Genomic DNA, 17,352 nt, shown 5'->3' with positions numbered 1-17,352 from the left:
GCCTACCAAACCTGCTTTGAACATGCTGGGTGAGCCAGATGTGGTGTGTGTGTTAGCTGAAAGAGGGTGTGGCATCCCCCCAGTGCTCTCCCTCACAAGGGCATGCACATTTTCCCACAATCTTTCTGGGCATCCTCAAACAAAAAGAAGAGGGATTCACAATTTTTGGAGAGTGCATTCATCTTATTCTCAGCAATCTTCCACAGTGATACGGAGAAGGGTAAGGCAAGGAGCACCTTTGTACACGATGAATAAAGACCTAGTATGTGCCTTGTCCCTCTACATTTTGGCGTTGTAACATATATGTAAGGGTTTCCTTGCATGATGTGAAGATTTCAAAATACCTGACTCTTCCTTCATGTAACAACAGCAATAACTTTATTCTGATTACAATAATTGATTCCTGTGAGGAACCCTGTAAAATTATGTAAAACCAGTTCTGACACCAGGCACATGATCAACGTTCGGTACTGATCACACTTGACCCGTTTGAGAAGAAAAGTTGCTGTGAAAGGGGAAAAACAAACATTGAAGTGTTTGCTCCCTTTTGGCCATATGTTGGCTACATTTTTTTTTTCACATATGGTGTATGAAGCTTGCTACGCTCCAACTTTTGCTGTAATTAAAACTCTTGAAACAATGGGGAGATGGGGAAAAGGGGAGGAATGATAAGGAAGAGATGAAGCTATCATCAAAGTAGTACAAAATACAAAAGACCCGACTAAATGATTGGTGGAATGAGGCTCCTCCGAACGCTGACAGTCTAAATAGTTCTGACCCAGTAATGAGTAAGTGCCCCTCGTCCCTTTTGAGTCAGGGTAGACGTCAAGCGTCACAGGCGCGAAAAAAAAAAAAAAATTTGAATTGTGTGTAAATTGTTGGCTAGGTGGCGCAAGGTACCGCCCATTCCAAAGGAAACACCGTATCCATCTTCCATCCATCCATCCATTCAATCGGCTCATATACGAATAACATGAAACCGTGAGCAACACGACAAGATTTCACCACACAATGCGAGGACACAACACCTCACGGGAAATATGAGACCGGCAGAGCTGGGTGAGGACAAACTGCAACCGGCATGTTGACGTTTTCCGCTGCTGAAACCGACTGACCGAATTCATGGCACACAAGAACCCGGGAAGATCCCACTGCAAACAAGGACAGGATACAAATTCGGCCGAGAGAGTCATTGTGATGCTTGATCACATAGAAAAACGTGTAGAACTTTTACGTGAACATGCGGCATCCCTGGAGCAAGAAAAAGAAGCCCTGCTCACCATGCTGAACACAATTCGAAACAAGGAAGATATCAGCCTCATGAGCGAAGGTAAGCACCACAACTGTGTCCTTTGGCGGTCGAGGAATATGGAATCAATTCAAATGAAAGTGAGGTTGAAAACAAGGATACAAAAGTAAGGGCAATTTAGAATCAGTGTAAATTCAGAGTGTGCACTTTGCCATGCCGATTGCAGGAACTATTCTGCATGGCTCCAGACCGTGAGAGTTGCTAGTTAATCCCTTCATACTTTTGGAAAAATCAACGTGGCACATAGACAGAAGCCGTAGTGGAACAGCAACAAATACCTGACGACATTTAGTGCGATTTCGTAATCTACTTCAACTTTTTCTTTTTACTCTGCTACCGTCGTTGTGAAACCATTTCAGGTATCCACTCCGAAGTACGTGATGGGGTAATAGCACCCCACCAATGCCACGACAGGCAAAGTCATTCTGACTCAAGCTGCATGGACAATTTCATAGTTACCTTTTTCTTTCAAGCACTTCGGCATATGCTTCTGTGCTATATGTCGGCAAGAGAGACCAGAAGGGGAACTATTAGGAGTGCCAACTTTGTTCCTACATTCTTTCACACACTAGTTCAATTTTCACAGCCAGCATAAGAACTTCAGTTTAGTCCCACGGTCTCCAATGAAGGGTCTCGGCAGCAATGTACCGGCCTCGTTAACTCTATTGGTGGCGTGTTCACCTACCCACCCAACGTTGCGGGTTCAAACCTGCCCTAGGATTTCAGAGTAGCGACACTGAGCTCCACAAGTGACCAGGGAAGTCATCTTGCTTGCGCTCCACACAGGCGCAAAGTTGGGAAACGGAGGCAGATAACATAAAAGTGTTTGCAGTGGATGCTATGTGTTAGGCAAGCGTGTGTGATTGTCGTCGTACGGCATTATCTATGCATTGTCCATAAGAACGTCCAGAGGAGGTGAAGGTGGGCCGCTTGAAGGAGGAATCACATATCTGAGAGCGCTTGATAGATGGCATCGTGAGTTTCATTAGGTGATACAAGCAGGGCGCGGAACAAAATGGTTTCTCCTGCTCGCCCTTGGAACTCAGTGTCGCTACTCTGAAGCGAAGCTTCTTTAGTGGCTCTAGACACAACCTCTTATGGTATTTTATGTGCCAAGATTTGAAAGCACATTTAAAAACCATCAGGCGGGCAACATTGATTCACGAACGGAGCGCTGAGGCATCACTTAATCATGATTGTATAGAGATATAAATCTACTAAGTTATATACATTCGTGTCGCTCGTATCCGTAACTCAGTCAACCGGAAAACTCGTTACCCAGTCCGCTTGGCTGGTAATGACGTTGTTAATGTAGTTTTTTTTATCTGGTTATCTGGAATTCATTATTTGTATCTAGCGGTGGAGTACTGGAAACAGTGCTACAGAAGCGGTGTCATTTTGGTTTCCTTATATGAAAACGTGTGAACGGCCTTCATCCCTGGCACTTGTTAGTAAAGGCATCGTCCCCGATCAACGTCGTTTGACCCTTTTTTTGGGTCAGAGGTTAGCAGTTGGGGCTGGTGCAGACAGACGGTAACGATGGCTCCCAGGAAGTCGAGAGCCGTGAAATTTCCGATCACTACTGGGCACAAAACGTCGATACGTGAGTGTCTGCTATCCAAACCATGTGAAGGTATTTCTAGCGTCAAACCTGGGCTAAACAACCACTTGGCATTGACGTTGGAAAGTCCATGATCAAACAACGTTCTGTGGGAAAAATCTAAACATTTTGAAATTTCCTAAAAAAAGGAATTGACATGTGCTAGAAGACGGTATTTTCTCTAATTTCCTGGAGTGCTAAACTGGTTTAGTGAAACTGCACACGTCTTTGCACTTGACTCGCACATCTAGAAATTCGCTCTCCGTTAGGGGGTAGGTACAGTGGTTTTCGGATAAGTGAGACATGGCTGTATGGTTAAAGTGCGGACAAAATCTGCTTATTTGGCCTTTAGCTGCCCTTGTACCATTAAAAGGGTACTAAATTGCCAAAATTTCATCTCACAAAATTAAAGATGCGTTTGTCTTGACATCAACACGAAAGGAACGGAATTTATCCATTGCATCGTTTGTTGTTGATTTATGCACAAACGAAACTGCAGTTTGTGCCCTCCTCCTCAGGAAGCGCAGTAGTGTGGAGTGGCGTCCTATTAGTTCTGTCGAACTATCTCCCTCTATGATTGGAGAAATCATTTGAGGGACCAGCATGGTCCAAGCAGCACAATGTACTGAAAGTCGAGTGCAATAGGGGGTGGACGGTATGTGTCTTATCAAAGTTCTTTAGTTTCACGAGTCTGTTCGGGGCCTTCCACCTACCCGTCCCCCTATGGCACTCGACTTTCAGTACATTGTGCTGCTTGGGATGCTGCTCTGCATTGTCAGGGTCTCTTTTTTTTTTGTCAATACAATTTGGTATGAGGATACAGACAAAAAGCTGCAGAGTTGCAGCTTGACGAGGTCTGACCACCATGCATTTGACATAACAATGGATTCAGTGTACGAAACAAGAAAAATATCAGCACAGTGCCTTGAAGAAAAAAAAGAAAAAGTACAACAAAAACCAAATGCACACACACACACAGTCTCAATATCTACCGGCCTCGGTGGCTCAGTCGGTAGCGTGTTCGCCCTCTGATCCCGAGATCGCGGGTTCGAACCCGGCCGAGGATGCCAGCAACTTGGTGGCAGGATAAAAGTTGCTTAGACACGCCGTCTTCCGCGAGGGACGTTAAATGCGGGTTGTAGTTACCCAAACTAAGTGACAATATGTAAGGTGAGGATGGATCAGGGCATTGTAAGCCATAAGTTTTGCTTTGGGTGGAAGAACGTTCCTAAGGTGACCTAAAATGCTGATCACGCGCGATATTTCACTTCTTGGGGAGGGTAAGGGGAAGGCGTAAATTGAACATGAGACAATTGATGTTCTGAGGCTGGAACACATAGAAAGGACAAATACACAAAAAGCCTCAAGTGCCTAAGAAATTAATGATGAAAGATGGAAGTCACTGAAAAGGTTAGCCAGCTGTAGGACTCGAACCCTGGACCGGTAATCCAGATGTGGGTTCGAGTCCTACAGCTGGCTAACCTTTCCAGTGACTTCCATCGTAAATTGAAGTTTTGTTTGTGCATAAATCACAAATGACGAAACCTGTTCCTTTTGTGTTCATGTCAAGACAAAGGCGTCGTACATTCCGCGAGTAGAAAATTTTGCCCCCTTTAAACAGTAAACCGCTAAAACCCCCTTGATTGATGTGCAGGTGAACGAGAGGATATTGCGCACACGACAGAACGTCTCCTGAGCCGAGCACTGTCTGTGGACATCTCAGTGATGACTCCGAGGAATGAATTTCAGAAGGCTGCCTTAATGAAAGTGGAGAATTGGATAGATTGCCTCCTAACTCGCGTCAAGGAGGACCCAGTTGCAGCGCGCATTGCTTGCGAGTCGTACTTAAATGCCTGCAGTACGGAAAGCAGCGGCCCAGCCGATCAGCGGTTTCAGCACGCAGTCATTGAATGCACGGCCGACGACCAGAAGAAAACTCGCAAGCGTCTCCAATCCATCCTCACTGCCATCATGCAGGTTGAGCGAGAGAAGACATGAACTGGATCTCCGTATGTGCAAGGATTTAATGCCACATTGTTGAATTAAAAGTCCTAGTCTCGCTGTAAAGTACGGGATGAGAAATAAGAGTATTTGTTGCAGATTGTAGAGAACTGTTTCTTTGTGCAACTAAAAAAGGGACACATCCGTTTGATGTTTATAAAACCTAAAATAAATTACTGATGAATACATGTGCTAGTACAAAATGTACACAAATCACGATAGTTTGTTACTATCGGTCGTTCTTGATGATGTCGGAAGCCTTCTCGGCGATCATGATTACAGGAGCATTTGTGTTGCCCGACACAATGGATGGCATAATGGAGGCATCGACGACTCGGAGGTTGCCTATTCCAATGACCCTGAAATGAGGAAAAATATGGTGGTGTCACGCTTAAGCAAAGGAGGAAGTGGATTCATGAACACTTCGGCCAGGACATGCAAAATATTGTCTTTCAAAGAGAGTGAAATTTAATCATTTGACGCTATTGCAATGTCCCACCCCAATGCTTGCTGTTACACACCGACACTCTTGCCATCTCATCTTTCTTTGCGGTAGGCATGGTGGTGTCATGACGGGCGAGAGCGTCACGAGATTGGAGGTGGTTTGAGGGGCCCATAATTTTTCAAAATTATTTGTGATATTGCAGTGAGTGAGGTGGCATTTCATAGATAGCAGATTGAAGTCTCACGTGATAATAATGCATGCATCACCGGCAGTGGCGAGGGAGGTATGCTGCGCAATTGAGGGCACGAATGTGGTCAGTCGCGCACAATCAAATGAGGTCTCAAGTGATTCATCTTGACGAGCTCTAACCGCATGTGTATACAGCATTTAAAAAATGTAAGTTATACTGGAAATAATGCACTGAAGTGTACATTTTCTGACAATTCTGACAATTCTGCATATGTGGGACGAAAATGCAATAAAAAGAAAAGTAAATGTGTCTTACAGGAAAGAGCAGACCCTAAGGAATGCAAAAAGGTGCCACTCACTGCTGGAGAGAGCAAACAGAAAGCAAAAGGAGGCCGCTCATGCTAACCGCGACATTACATCACCATTCACGGGTCAAACTGACTTCGACCATCACGGATAACGTGTCCGTAGTTGTACATCAAACCCAAACGTCAGTGAGCAAAGCCACCGGCATGCTTAAATTTTTTCTCACGAAAAAAAAAGAAAAAAGACAGTAACGGTCTCTACACCCAGTACACATGATAATTGTAGCGCGTAATATTTTTTTAAATACGTGTAGCATACTAAAGTGGCCAACCCACCTTTAAGGACAACTCTAGGAATTGCAACAGTGTTCTGAAAAGACAGAGGTCAGTCCTACCTCTCAGAGTCAGAGATAGAGAAAGCCTGCTTACTCTTCAACGTGACGTAACAACTAATAGTCAGCCAATCAGGATCGTGTTTTCCACGGCGGCAGCCAATCACGAACGTGCTTTCACCAGTCGTGGCCACGAAGACGAACCACCGTCGTCTGCGAGTGGTGATTGAACGTCCCCGCGTACTAAGTGGGAAAACTTGGAAATAAAGCGCAAAACGGCCCCATTTTTTTTTTTTTTTTTTTCAAAACCGATTTTCTGGAAAGCATGTTGCACTTTTTGTCTAAATATTCGGGTCTGCAGGTTCCAAGTAAGCTGCATTCATTTGTGGGACCTTGAATTCTCAGAACAGCAAATTGCAGTAGCAGACAAATTCTGACTATATTTGTCCACGTAGCGAAGGGAGAGGAGGCAGTAAGCAGGCCTTCTGTATCTAGATGGCGTTGGTCCCACCCACGTTGTCCTACCTCAGTTTGGAGTCCACTACAGCAGTTGGGTCGCTGACATTTCCCATCTTGCACGTTCCAACAGGATGGTACAGGGTACTTGTGTAAGTGCGTGCGATACAGGCAAGCTGCTCATCGCTCATCAGAGGATACCTTTCGCATCCAGGAATTGGTGTGTCCCATATCCTGACACCAAACTTCTTAAACGGAGGCATGTGCGCCAACCTGATGGAGATCTTCATCGCTGAAAATGCGAGTTTGGTCTTGCGGCATGAAAGCGATACATGAAGAAGGTGTCGTGAGTGAACCTTACATTCCACCATTGTCAGAATGTCTTGCGGGTGCGTCAGATACTTTGGGTCAATGATAGGATGTGCATAAGGATCCCTGGAGGCCAAACGGATGTAGCCTTTGGATTTGGGCCGCAGAAGGACAGGATACAGCGCCATGGAGTCCTTTGCAATGTGAGGTTGGAAGGTTGTTCGCCACAGCTGCAAAGTAAGAGTATGCACTGGCACTAATCCTAAGAAAATCGCGTAGGATAGGAGTGGTATGAGAGTTGCAGTACAAGAATTGGCGTGTAGGTGCTGGACCCACGACACTACATTTTGCAGAGCATTGCTAGGGGTGTCCTTCAAGGACACAAGTGTAGGAGAAGTAACAAACTTCTCTGCGAAATTTCTCTCCCTGCCCCACTGCACATACCTAAGAACCTTTCCGTGATATCTTGTAGACCCAAACAAAAAAAAGATCTATCGGTCCTTCCTTTATCACAACCAGCCCCCAGGTGCACCAGATCTGGAATGCCCACCAAAATTATCCGTAGCACGAGTTGCTCATGTAGTGCGATGACACTATACCACGCTTTCATTCTGTATGTTTAATGCCCAGCATTTTCAGGTACAACGGCCTACAGGTAAGACATTGCTCAGTGACTTCAGCCCCTCTTTCTGGTGGTAGTGGGGGGTCAGCTTCTTCACTCGTGATACACAACTGAGTTGGTGAAATGTATCTTGTCAGTTACAGTCCTTACCGTATCAGTCATCCCGTGAGCCTGTTTGAATGTCTCCCCTCCGTCCGATGCTGGAGAACCGGATGCAAAGTGAATTTCGACATCCGGCCAGTCCATGCTTTGGTTGGCGTACTTGGTCTTCACAAATCCCAGTCCTTCGACCCCACCGGGGAGTGTCAGTGCACCTAATCGAGGCACGTGAAGTGCACCATATTTAAAAACGAGAGCCATCTTGTCAGAGCACAGCTAAGCAGTGACCAGCGAGGAAACACTGTGTGTTGTGGATGTGCACATAAGTCCATAAATTTCTGCCACCTAGACTTTTATATCTTCTTCGAATGTTTTGATACATCTGCATGTGCCTAACCTGACCTAATTGAGTGACCTAATTAAGTGAGTAAGATTATGTTCCGCACTAGATTACATAGTGTCATATAACGACTTGTGACATGTCGGGATGGCATTCGGTTGGGAGCTGTTCTCAACTTCCTGTCTCCGGCCCTTCCTTTATTTGCTGTTATTTCTCTCGTATATTTCCGATATTTTTATGTGGTATGATTCTTTCGGAGATGAAATATTATTCATGGTTCCCACTGGTCCTTGAAACCCTTGAATACCTTGGAATTTGAAAATGCCGTTTTCAAGGTCTGGAAAAAACCTGGAATTTTTTTTTACAGTTCTCGAAAACCCTCGGTTTTGCATCTTTTCCTTGTTCTCATGGAGCTGCTTGTGCAAATTACACTTTTCCGGAGTCAAAACTTTAGGTTCGATACCGCAGGACAGGAGTTAGCACTCTTTGCAATATGAATGAGAAACAAGAAATTAACAGCACGCTCTATTCAATCGCTCAATCAATCAATCAATCAACGCTCTATTCTATTAATTTTTTCTTTCTGTACTATGATCCTTAAAATTCAGTAGTTATCAGTCACATTTGTGAACTGATATTGTGCAGTCTCCATGTATATTCTCATGTGATACATGTAGCTTATAAACGTTTGTGCGAAACATTGAAGCCCTGGTAATCAATTGTGTTTTACATCCCAGACAAAATGGTGTCTGAACCTCAAAAGGTCCATGAAAAACCCTTGAATGTTTGATCCGAAATTCAGTGGGAACCATGATTATATTTAGATTGCATGCTGCCTCATCCTTGCATGCTCCATGTGCAACTTTGTCTTGAAACATTATGCTAACAGCACTCATTATGCATAAAAATAAATGAGCAACCATAGAGAAGATTAATTGCAGCGTAGGAGTAGTTGGTGTTTAACGACGCCACATGGGTTCTGTCCTCCACAGTTTGTAACTTCTGGCTTTAGACAATGTCTAAATGTTCAGCCCAAGTAATGTCATTAGCATTACTCATTATTGAGATGTCATACATTACTTCTTAATACATTACTCCCCATTGGTAGGCCATCAATGCAAAAAATTGTTTTGGAAAAGGGTGTATAATGCGAACATGGCTGAGTGCCTGGTTTTTTTATGTCCTTGTGTGTTATTGAGCATCCGATTATACCTTCTCCCTTTGTGAAGTATTTAGCCACCTCGGACGGCGTGAAAATTCGAGATTGTAGAACAGAGACTGGCTCGTCGAGAAGGAAGTTTACGCCTCCTGGGAATATGTGGTCCTGCAAGTTAGAACCAACTGGAAGGTCTGCTACCACAGAAACCTGATAGAGCAAACAGAGGACGTAAGTTTGGTACTCATCAGTGACACTCATCAGTGTTTCTAATCTGCAATATCCATACTTACCCCTAGGTGTTCCAGATGACTTCTGGGGCCAATCCCAGACAGCATGAGCAGCTGTGCAGAGTTTATAGAGCCAGCAGAGAGGATTATCTCTTTCTTCGCATACACTGTGTGAGCAACACCAAAACGGTCGAATTGCACTGCCTTAGCGATTTTGTCCTTGCCAATGATGATCTATATGATGAAATAACAGTGAATCATTTTTCATATCAATACATCGAGTCATAACACTGCTCATGAATTTGCAACAGTGATAGTCATATGGTAAGAGAAGCATAACACAGGTAGCAATACAATGGTGGAATGCAACATGACAGCTGTGCAGCAGTGTAAAGATGGCAGTCCCACCTGTGACAGTAGCAAAGAGAACCGTTTTGTCATTAGTCGTTGACTATAGTGCAAGTGCACGAGTGAAATAAGATACTCCTAAACAGTGCTAGCTCTCAAAACAAAATTACGAAAGAAAAAATGGGTAACACAGAGCTGCTCCTCTTTTGTACGTACTGAAGCAGAGGTTGCCACTTTGTACACTGCTTCTAGGCTGCCATGTTGAGATTTTACACCACGCTGCCTTCTGTCAGCTGCTCTTCAAACTGAATGTCACTGTTGCCAATTTACAAAACAGTTCCGCTGTTATTGTTTCACTATAGTAGTAGTAGTGGCAACTACTATAGTTTGACCCTGCCTCGTGTACAGTTACACACTGTGTAAGCTCACCCTGGTGGCATGTGAAAAAAGTGAGAAATGGAGGTTTGTCCTGTTTAAGACTGGGTCCAGGAATGCCTTTCGTGTGCTGCAGCGGGCGCCATTTCGAAGAGTTGCATGTGGGATCATGAATCCTGCCATGTAATGGAAGCACATTAACAACATGGAAGGACAAATTCATCAAGACCTGCAGTGACTATTCAGTGCTTTACCACAGTAAGGGGGAGGGGGGGAAATGTGTTTATCTGGCACCACTGTACCATGATGTCTGCAGTGACATCGGTGCCTTTTGGATTGCCAAGGACATACCTGTGATCTGTGCACCATTGATGTCTGCACGTTGGTATCCCATGTGTTCTCCAGCTTCCAGAAAGGCTTCGGCCAAAGGCGTTGAGTATGGTGACCGGCTCACGGTTAGGTAGCCCCCTCTGGAATGATAGCCTGACAGAAGGTAATCAAACTTGACATCATATGTAATGCATTTTCAATGAAGGGCTTCAGCAGCTCCTGAAGTTCTTAGCAGATTTAGCACTGAGTTTCACGTTGTCTTATGTGCCTTAGTGAATGAAACAAAGAAATGAGAAGATTACCCGCTCTTTATTTTTGTTGATGTAAATGAAACGCAAGAACCATATTCTTTGCATGCACCCACACACACACACACAAAAGATTTCTTCACTTAACGGACAGTAAAAGGATACGACGCAACCTGCTGGAGTCTTTTAGGTCAGGTTAGTTTAGGTTACAATCTCTCAAGTCGTTTACACTGAAACCCAATTTCACTATACTATTGCAATAACATTCTAAGGAACAATAGCTGAAAGCCAAGTTTAGATTACTAGTCACACTGTAGGAACAACGTCAAACTACTGAACACTGTAAAGCCGGTAGCTAGCCGTACCGTTGTCTGGTATGTCGGGATCCGTGTTATCTTCCGACTTGAGGAAATATGGGAAGACGTCCTTCCAGGCCCATCCTTCAGCGCCTTCACGCTCCCACTTGTTGTAGTCATGGGGGCTTCCCCTGACGTAAAGCATGTAATTGAGAACGCTCGATCCACCGAGCACTTTACCTCTGGGCCAGTTGCTACGCTGCAGGGAAAAAAATGAAGTGGGGACATGCTTTTCTTTTAATGCGTTAGCATTATGACTGCCAAAATGGAAAAAGCTGTATGTATGTGTATGTGTGCGTGTGTGTCCCTGTGTGTGAGAAGGTGAAGCCCCACTGAGGCAGAGGTATAAGTGGACATTTAAAGGGGATGTAAGAGGGTAAATGTAAATGGAGGTAAATAATTTTAAATTGAAGTAGTCTAAGGGAATTAACAGTAAGAGGTAAGAGTAATTGAAAGTAATTAGAGGTAATTAAAGGCAATTAAAGCAAGAAAGTTGAGTTTAAAGGCAATTAATGTAAGTTACACATAGTTAAGAGAAAGAGGAAATGAAAATAAATATTACCGACGGTAATCGCAGGCTACCGGAGGTAATTAAATGTGATCAATACTAATTAACGTCAATTAAAGGGGATTAAATGAAATTCAAGATTACTTGAGGTATCCTCTGGTTACCTTCGGTAATTAAAGGGTAATTAGAGGGCAATTGAAAGTAATTGAGGCTAAGTAAAGGTTAATTAAGTGGACTTACATATAGTAATCGAAAGTGTCGAACCGGAAGTCGAGTTGGACCGGAAATGGATACCGGACGTCTAGTATAGACGGGAAGTGGACAACTGGAAGTCGGGTTTAGACCGGAAGTTTGATTTAGACCGGAAGTAAAATATGGATGGTTAATGCTAACGCATTTTTCTCCCATTTACTGCTAAATCGCCACAGATTTTTTTGTAAAATGGCTTTTGCTGACGCTTTGTTGATTAATGTAACTCGTTCAGGCTCCTGTATCGACACCTTCGTGCACTAGAACCACACACCGATCCGCATACCAATTGCATACCTGCTCTCGTAGACCGAAACAGGATGCTGTCTGGGGCACCGTGCGATACTGCCAGTCAAGGTCAGACTTTTGTAGCGTAGCGGCGATGAGCGGAATATCTGCGAGGTCGCTTTCTGCCCCGCCAGCTTCAATCAGGAGAACTCTGGCATACGGATCTTCGCTGAGCCGGTTGGCAACCACGGCCCCTGCTGATCCCCCACCCACTGTAATGACAAAGAATGGGTGGGAATACTGCAAATAGTGACCGGAGACCCACAGGAAACGTGGCTGCAAGGTTCCGTTCCAGGTCCGGCACTACGAAAGGCTTGCACTCTGTGCTACGGGGAAGAGTGCCCACATACCGCACTCTGGTATCACCAGACATTTGCACATTTATTCCATAGAGTGATACAGCATGTGCCGGCTTTTCTGACCTTTTTTGCGTTTATTTTATATTATTTGGGGTGAGTTCTAACATATGTATTTGGTGGGTGTCGGGAACCCTCCCCCTCAAGAAACGTAACTAAGTTGCTAACAACACTACAGCCTACGAAAATGAACTCGAAGTTCCAAGCTTACGAGTTACGTTGAAGTCTCATGCTACATAATATCGACTCTGTAGTTCTTGACCTCTGCGTAATGAGTTCAGATTTTGATGTTCAAAATGGATGGTGCAAGCCTCTTTATGTTACTTTTGATACACGTCGGAACTGTACCAATCTTCAGTGCGATGAAAGACGCCATCTCGTCTGTCAAGCTGTCTGTTGTAGTCAGCATGCAAAATTGCGTATTTTATTGTGGCTCTGCTTAGACAGGGGTTTGGTTCCCAATTGCAGGTCATTAATAAATGAACAAACAAACAAAATATTTTCACTCTTTGGTATGTTGTCACTGCGTAATCAAACGTGTAAATACCGTCGGAGAAAGCAGCGGCGGCGAACGGCCGACACGATCTTCGCGGGACGTGGAAAAGCACCAGTCCCCTTTTTTTCTTTGTTTCTTCCTTGTCAGCTGCGCCGCCAGTCCACGTCACGAGTCACGTGACAGAGGAATACGCTACGTCACGACGTTCCGTCATTCTCTGATAGGGTCTTTCAATGAGTGGAGGATTGTTGAATGGTATGCGGAATAGAGTCCTCACTGCAGGTCACGTGCAGCGGGGACTCGCCTACGTCATGCGAGGGATCGTGTCGGCCGTCCGCGCGACTGCTTTCTCAGACTGTTTTTGTAAATTTGATTTCGCAGTTGCAATACACGGCACAGCGAAAATATTTTGCATGGTGAATTCTCATAAACAACTGGACAGATGGGACAGGGTTTCGAGTCACGTTAAACATCACCTCATTGCCCCTGTTATCCTCTGCCCTGTCTTCGTGGAACCGCGCCAAGTGTGGCATTTCATGTATAGCTCCAATGTGCCCTCTGCCATATGATAATTGCACTGCTCGCCGCTATGATGAACGTCACCTGAGACTCCGAATACACGGCCAAAATTGTAAGCTGATGGGAGCGCTGAGTCGGAGGAGGAGGCGCCGTGCACGTGAAACCTTGAGTCACTAAATAGGGGTACAGAGTATCGCATTCCTTTTCCGTGCAGGAGCAACGCCACCTTACAAGGCCTGCTTATTGCCTCCTCTCCCTCCTTCGCTACGTGACATATACATTCAGAATTCGTCTACTACTGCAATTCGCCGTTACGCGAACCCGCATATGATTGCAGCTTACGTGGAACCTGCAGACCTGAATATTTAGACAGAAAGCGCAGCACGCTTTCCAGTAAATCAGCTTTGAAAAAGATTGGGGGGCCATTTTGCGCTTTATTTCCAAGTTTTCCCATTTTGTACGCGGGGACGTTCAATCACCACTCTCAGACGACTGTGGTTCGTCTTCAGGGCCACGACCGGTGAAAGCACGTTCGTGATTGGCTACCGCCGTTGAAAACACGATCCTGATTTTCTGACTATTAGTGGTTACGTCACGTCGACGAGTAAGCAGGCTTTCTCTATCCTGGTGGTGTTGGCAGGAGCCGCCTTTCGGTGTCAGCGATTGGACCAGTCTTGTCACGTGGTTTCTCCTTTCAAGAATGCGCCGTACGCAGCTGCGCCGGATCCAAGATGGCGGGCTCGCTCGCAGCCATGCTCGCAGCCGTGGCTCAGTGTCGGTACTCTGCACCCTATTTAGTGACTCTAGTGCATCCGGCGTGCACTATGGTGAGCTAGAAGGCTTCTAGCTCACCATACGTGCACGTCTGGTGAGCATAGTGCACGTGTCTCTGAGCTGCCGCATTATGGCGGGAGAACGTAACTTGGCGTTACCTGTAGAAGCGGAAGAGGAAACTAAAAGAAACGCTTACACAAAGTTACTTTTGTTGCAAAGTTTCTTCACACAGAGGAACGACTTCAAGTTACTGGAACTTAAAAGTAACCATAAAGAAGGGTAATTTAGTTAAGCATAACGAGTTAACTTCCTGCTCTGGTTAATATCGAATGAGTTTATAGGTAACATTTCCTTGAGTATGAGAAGAAGACGAGAAACACGAAGGGACGAACTCAACGGGACGAGTTCGTCCCTCCGTGTCTTCTCGTACTCAGGGAAATATGTTACCTACAACAAAAGTTTATTTACACCAGCTCGCTCGCCTCTTATTTCTTTTTCGTACTGAACGAGTCTCGTAACTTCCCTGTATAATTATTCAAAAACGAAAGCGCGAAATGTGGCGAAAGAAAGACTCGATTTTAGAGAACCGTCATCACGACGTGAACGTGTCGACGTGAACCCATAGGTGAGATTCTGATATGCTAACAGCCCTGCGCTTAGTGAAGACGTGTAAAATAACACCATATGTGGAACTAAATGCTAGTCGCACGATTTATCAGTCACCTTTTTTTACTTCCTCGCGAGCGACAACGTAACTTCTCTCCCGCGTCCTTTGGCAAGGGACGAGCCTCGAACGAGTCCCGAGTGCTGCCACAGCCCACAGCAATCATCACGAAGAAAGACACTCACCAATAATATAATCGTATTCTCTCAGAATATCGGGGGTGTTGAAAGTGACGGGCTTGTTGACGATCCGATAGTAGAGAGCAACCATCGCCGGCAGCAGCATCTGAAACACTCTGTTCACGAGTTCCATGGCTTCGAGACGCGCGTCCACACACTATACAGGCAACGTATACTAGCAGACTCGATACTGAACGTCAGCTGGGCACGGTGTATATTGAGGGGAAGGGTGTTTTGAGTCGCGGGGCGTTCAAGGTGACACGATATCAGCGTGACCTTTGTCAATCTTGATGTCGACATCTCCCGAATGCAAAGACGCGTGAAAGCCGGATATACGGGGGTAGCCCGCCAGTGCGCTCGTGTCTGTGGAAACGTTCCGATCTTGTGGGGAAATACAGCAGCAGAGTATCGGACGTGCTTTAACGTTTGAAGTGCGATTAAACATTCTTCGAGTGAAAGTGCGGCCTTCGCGGCGACCAGGACCCGAAGGTTTCTAGAAGCAGCGCAGCCGTTCCTCCAGATGCGGCTTTCTGGAGCCGCGCGGAATACGCGGAATAGGATACACACGCTCACCGTCGGATAATGTGAAATTTCACCGCACGTCATGGAAACTCAGGTGGGCATAATTGTTCCGTGGACGGACCACAGGGGAGTCACTCGCGTTATAGCAGTTGTCTCGCGACGTAGAAATCCGGACCGTCAATCATTCAATAGCGCTAAGGACTCGGCAAGTTGGTAGTCTATATTCGTGGTTTGGGAGTGCAAAAGCAGACAGGGGGCAGGTGCGTTGGAGGTAAAAACTGGAATATTGGTTGATTGTTTCATTCCGCAGAAAAAACTCGGGTGGGGGGGGGGGGCGACTGCCCCCTCTGCCCCCACGTTCCGACGCCCCTGGGGGGATGCAAGGGACTAGGTGAAGAGTAAAAAGAAAAATATACACATATCTCTTATACTTTATCTCATCTGAATTTTGAGTATGAATAAGGTGACGAAGAGCCTTTGAACACGGCACTTAACCGATGCTCTAATATATTGTTGATAAAAAAAGCCTCGAAGTCAGTGTTTTCTAGTAGAAGTTGTGAACTGCTACAGAAGAAAAAGGAAGAAAAAGGAAATAACATATAAGGATCCACTGATGTGTGCATTGCGTCGTTATCTATCACAAAATGATTGTCCCAGGAAATTAATTTAAAGTTTAAACCATTTTAAAATAATGCTTCGCCGGGCCGTTTCAGGCCGGTGCGCATAACTGTGTCGATGAGGACCAATCAGAAGAGTTAGTGACTCAGAATGGAATCCTCTGGTTGGACAACCGGGTAGAAACCGTTCGCGAACCGGTTATGTTTATGTAAAAGGTGAACATTGAAACAGAATTCATGTGCACGCGTTTGAATGCAAACGATTCAGTAAAACTCCCTATTTGCTGCCGTGGAACTGAATCCGAGCCGAACAGGAAAAAATATCGCTTCTGGTCCCTCTTCAAAATGCTGCATCTCCTGAGCTGTGGTGGTAGCTTAGGGTGGGTGCTCAAGCGCACTGGAGCTCCAAAGAGGCGTTGCTGCGCAAAACGGTGTTTGCGTTCTGGTCACGCGCAATGACGACTCCCAACTTCACTGGGACCCCTAATGATACCCTATTTTAAAACTGCGTAAGTTTCACTATCACGTGATCACACCATAGAAGTTCATACACTGAGTTTCTGCGAACTAGTAAATATAGGATGGCTTCATGCTGGATGCGTTTGGAAAGTTCTGGGTGCCTGGAGCACTCATGTAGAAAGTGGTATACGATCTTATTGATAACACTACACTGCGAAAACTCAATGAGCTTTGTGACAGGTATGTATACCGAGCCAAAGTGGCTGCCCACATGTATAATAGTGAGTTCTAGTGCATCGGAAAAACTCCGTGAAAACGATACGATAAAGGGAGTTATCAAATTCAAGCTTACCAATGGTGACGTCACGTGTGATTGGTTTTATCATGTCTTCGGAACTGTTATCGTAAACATCTTGCGATCTTCTAAAACTCGCTATTCTTTTCGCTTGCGCTCTTTGCACCTGGCATATAGCTGGACTGAGGTCGAGTTGCTGGTCCTCTTGTTCTCGATCCCTGCGAATCGTCCGCAATATGCGATTTTCCGTTGCTTTGTTGACTGTCAGAATGTGACAACTTGGACGACAATGCAGGGGAGCACGCCTGAAATCTGATAGCCGCAAACACTAGTCGCTCTAGTACAGCCTCCGCTGTCCTTTACTACGCTTTCAGTC

The 17,352-nt window shown here is 45.3% G+C and overlaps 2 protein-coding genes across 3 annotated transcripts; one reads left to right on the top strand and one right to left on the bottom strand.

Annotated features, from left to right (window-relative positions):
- The first annotated feature begins 897 nt into the window (after positions 1–897).
- LOC135399199 (BAG family molecular chaperone regulator 2-like) lies at positions 898–5,098 on the top strand. Its single transcript, XM_064630975.1, has 2 exons — positions 898–1,330; positions 4,564–5,098. Exons 1-2 carry the CDS (start codon positions 1,123–1,125, stop codon positions 4,905–4,907), a joined length of 552 nt encoding a protein of 183 aa, XP_064487045.1. The 5' UTR covers positions 898–1,122; the 3' UTR covers positions 4,908–5,098.
- On the bottom strand, positions 5,053–15,587 carry LOC135399197 (glucose dehydrogenase [FAD, quinone]-like). Of its 2 annotated transcripts, XM_064630972.1 has the most exons (12): positions 15,090–15,587; positions 12,105–12,307; positions 11,060–11,249; positions 10,468–10,599; positions 10,171–10,292; positions 9,457–9,627; positions 9,220–9,373; positions 7,719–7,882; positions 6,999–7,176; positions 6,707–6,929; positions 6,186–6,219; positions 5,053–5,269 (listed from the first exon to the last, which is right to left on the bottom strand). In XM_064630972.1, the coding sequence occupies exons 1-12, from the start codon at positions 15,214–15,216 to the stop codon at positions 5,084–5,086; spliced, it is 1,884 nt and encodes a 627-aa protein (XP_064487042.1). In that variant the 5' UTR covers positions 15,217–15,587; the 3' UTR covers positions 5,053–5,083. The 2 variants fall into 2 exon arrangements, with proteins under 2 accessions (XP_064487042.1, XP_064487043.1); XM_064630973.1 differs by lacking the exon at positions 6,186–6,219 and having other exon boundaries at positions 15,090–15,579.
- Between the last annotated feature and the right edge of the window lie 1,765 nt (positions 15,588–17,352).

This window comes from Ornithodoros turicata, chromosome 6 (genome assembly GCF_037126465.1).
Source record: "Ornithodoros turicata isolate Travis chromosome 6, ASM3712646v1, whole genome shotgun sequence".
Classification (NCBI taxonomy): Eukaryota; Metazoa; Arthropoda; class Arachnida; order Ixodida; family Argasidae; genus Ornithodoros; species Ornithodoros turicata.
Note: the sequence above shows the minus strand (reverse complement) of the source record. Positions and strands in the feature narration are given on the sequence as shown.

Coding starts and splice junctions, on each gene's coding strand:
- LOC135399197 (XM_064630972.1), bottom strand. CDS start 15,216: ATGGAACTCGTGAACAGAGTGTTTCAGATGCTGCTGCCGGCGATGGTT. Junction 9,374..9,456: donor GTCATCTGGAACACCTAGGG/GTAAGTATGGAT, acceptor TTGCTCTATCAG/GTTTCTGTGGTAGCAGACCT. Junction 6,930..6,998: donor CATTCTGACAATGGTGGAAT/GTAAGGTTCACT, acceptor TCGCATTTTCAG/CGATGAAGATCTCCATCAGG.
- LOC135399199 (XM_064630975.1), top strand. CDS start 1,123: ATGGCACACAAGAACCCGGGAAGATCCCACTGCAAACAAGGACAGGAT. Junction 1,331..4,563: donor TATCAGCCTCATGAGCGAAG/GTAAGCACCACA, acceptor ATTGATGTGCAG/GTGAACGAGAGGATATTGCG.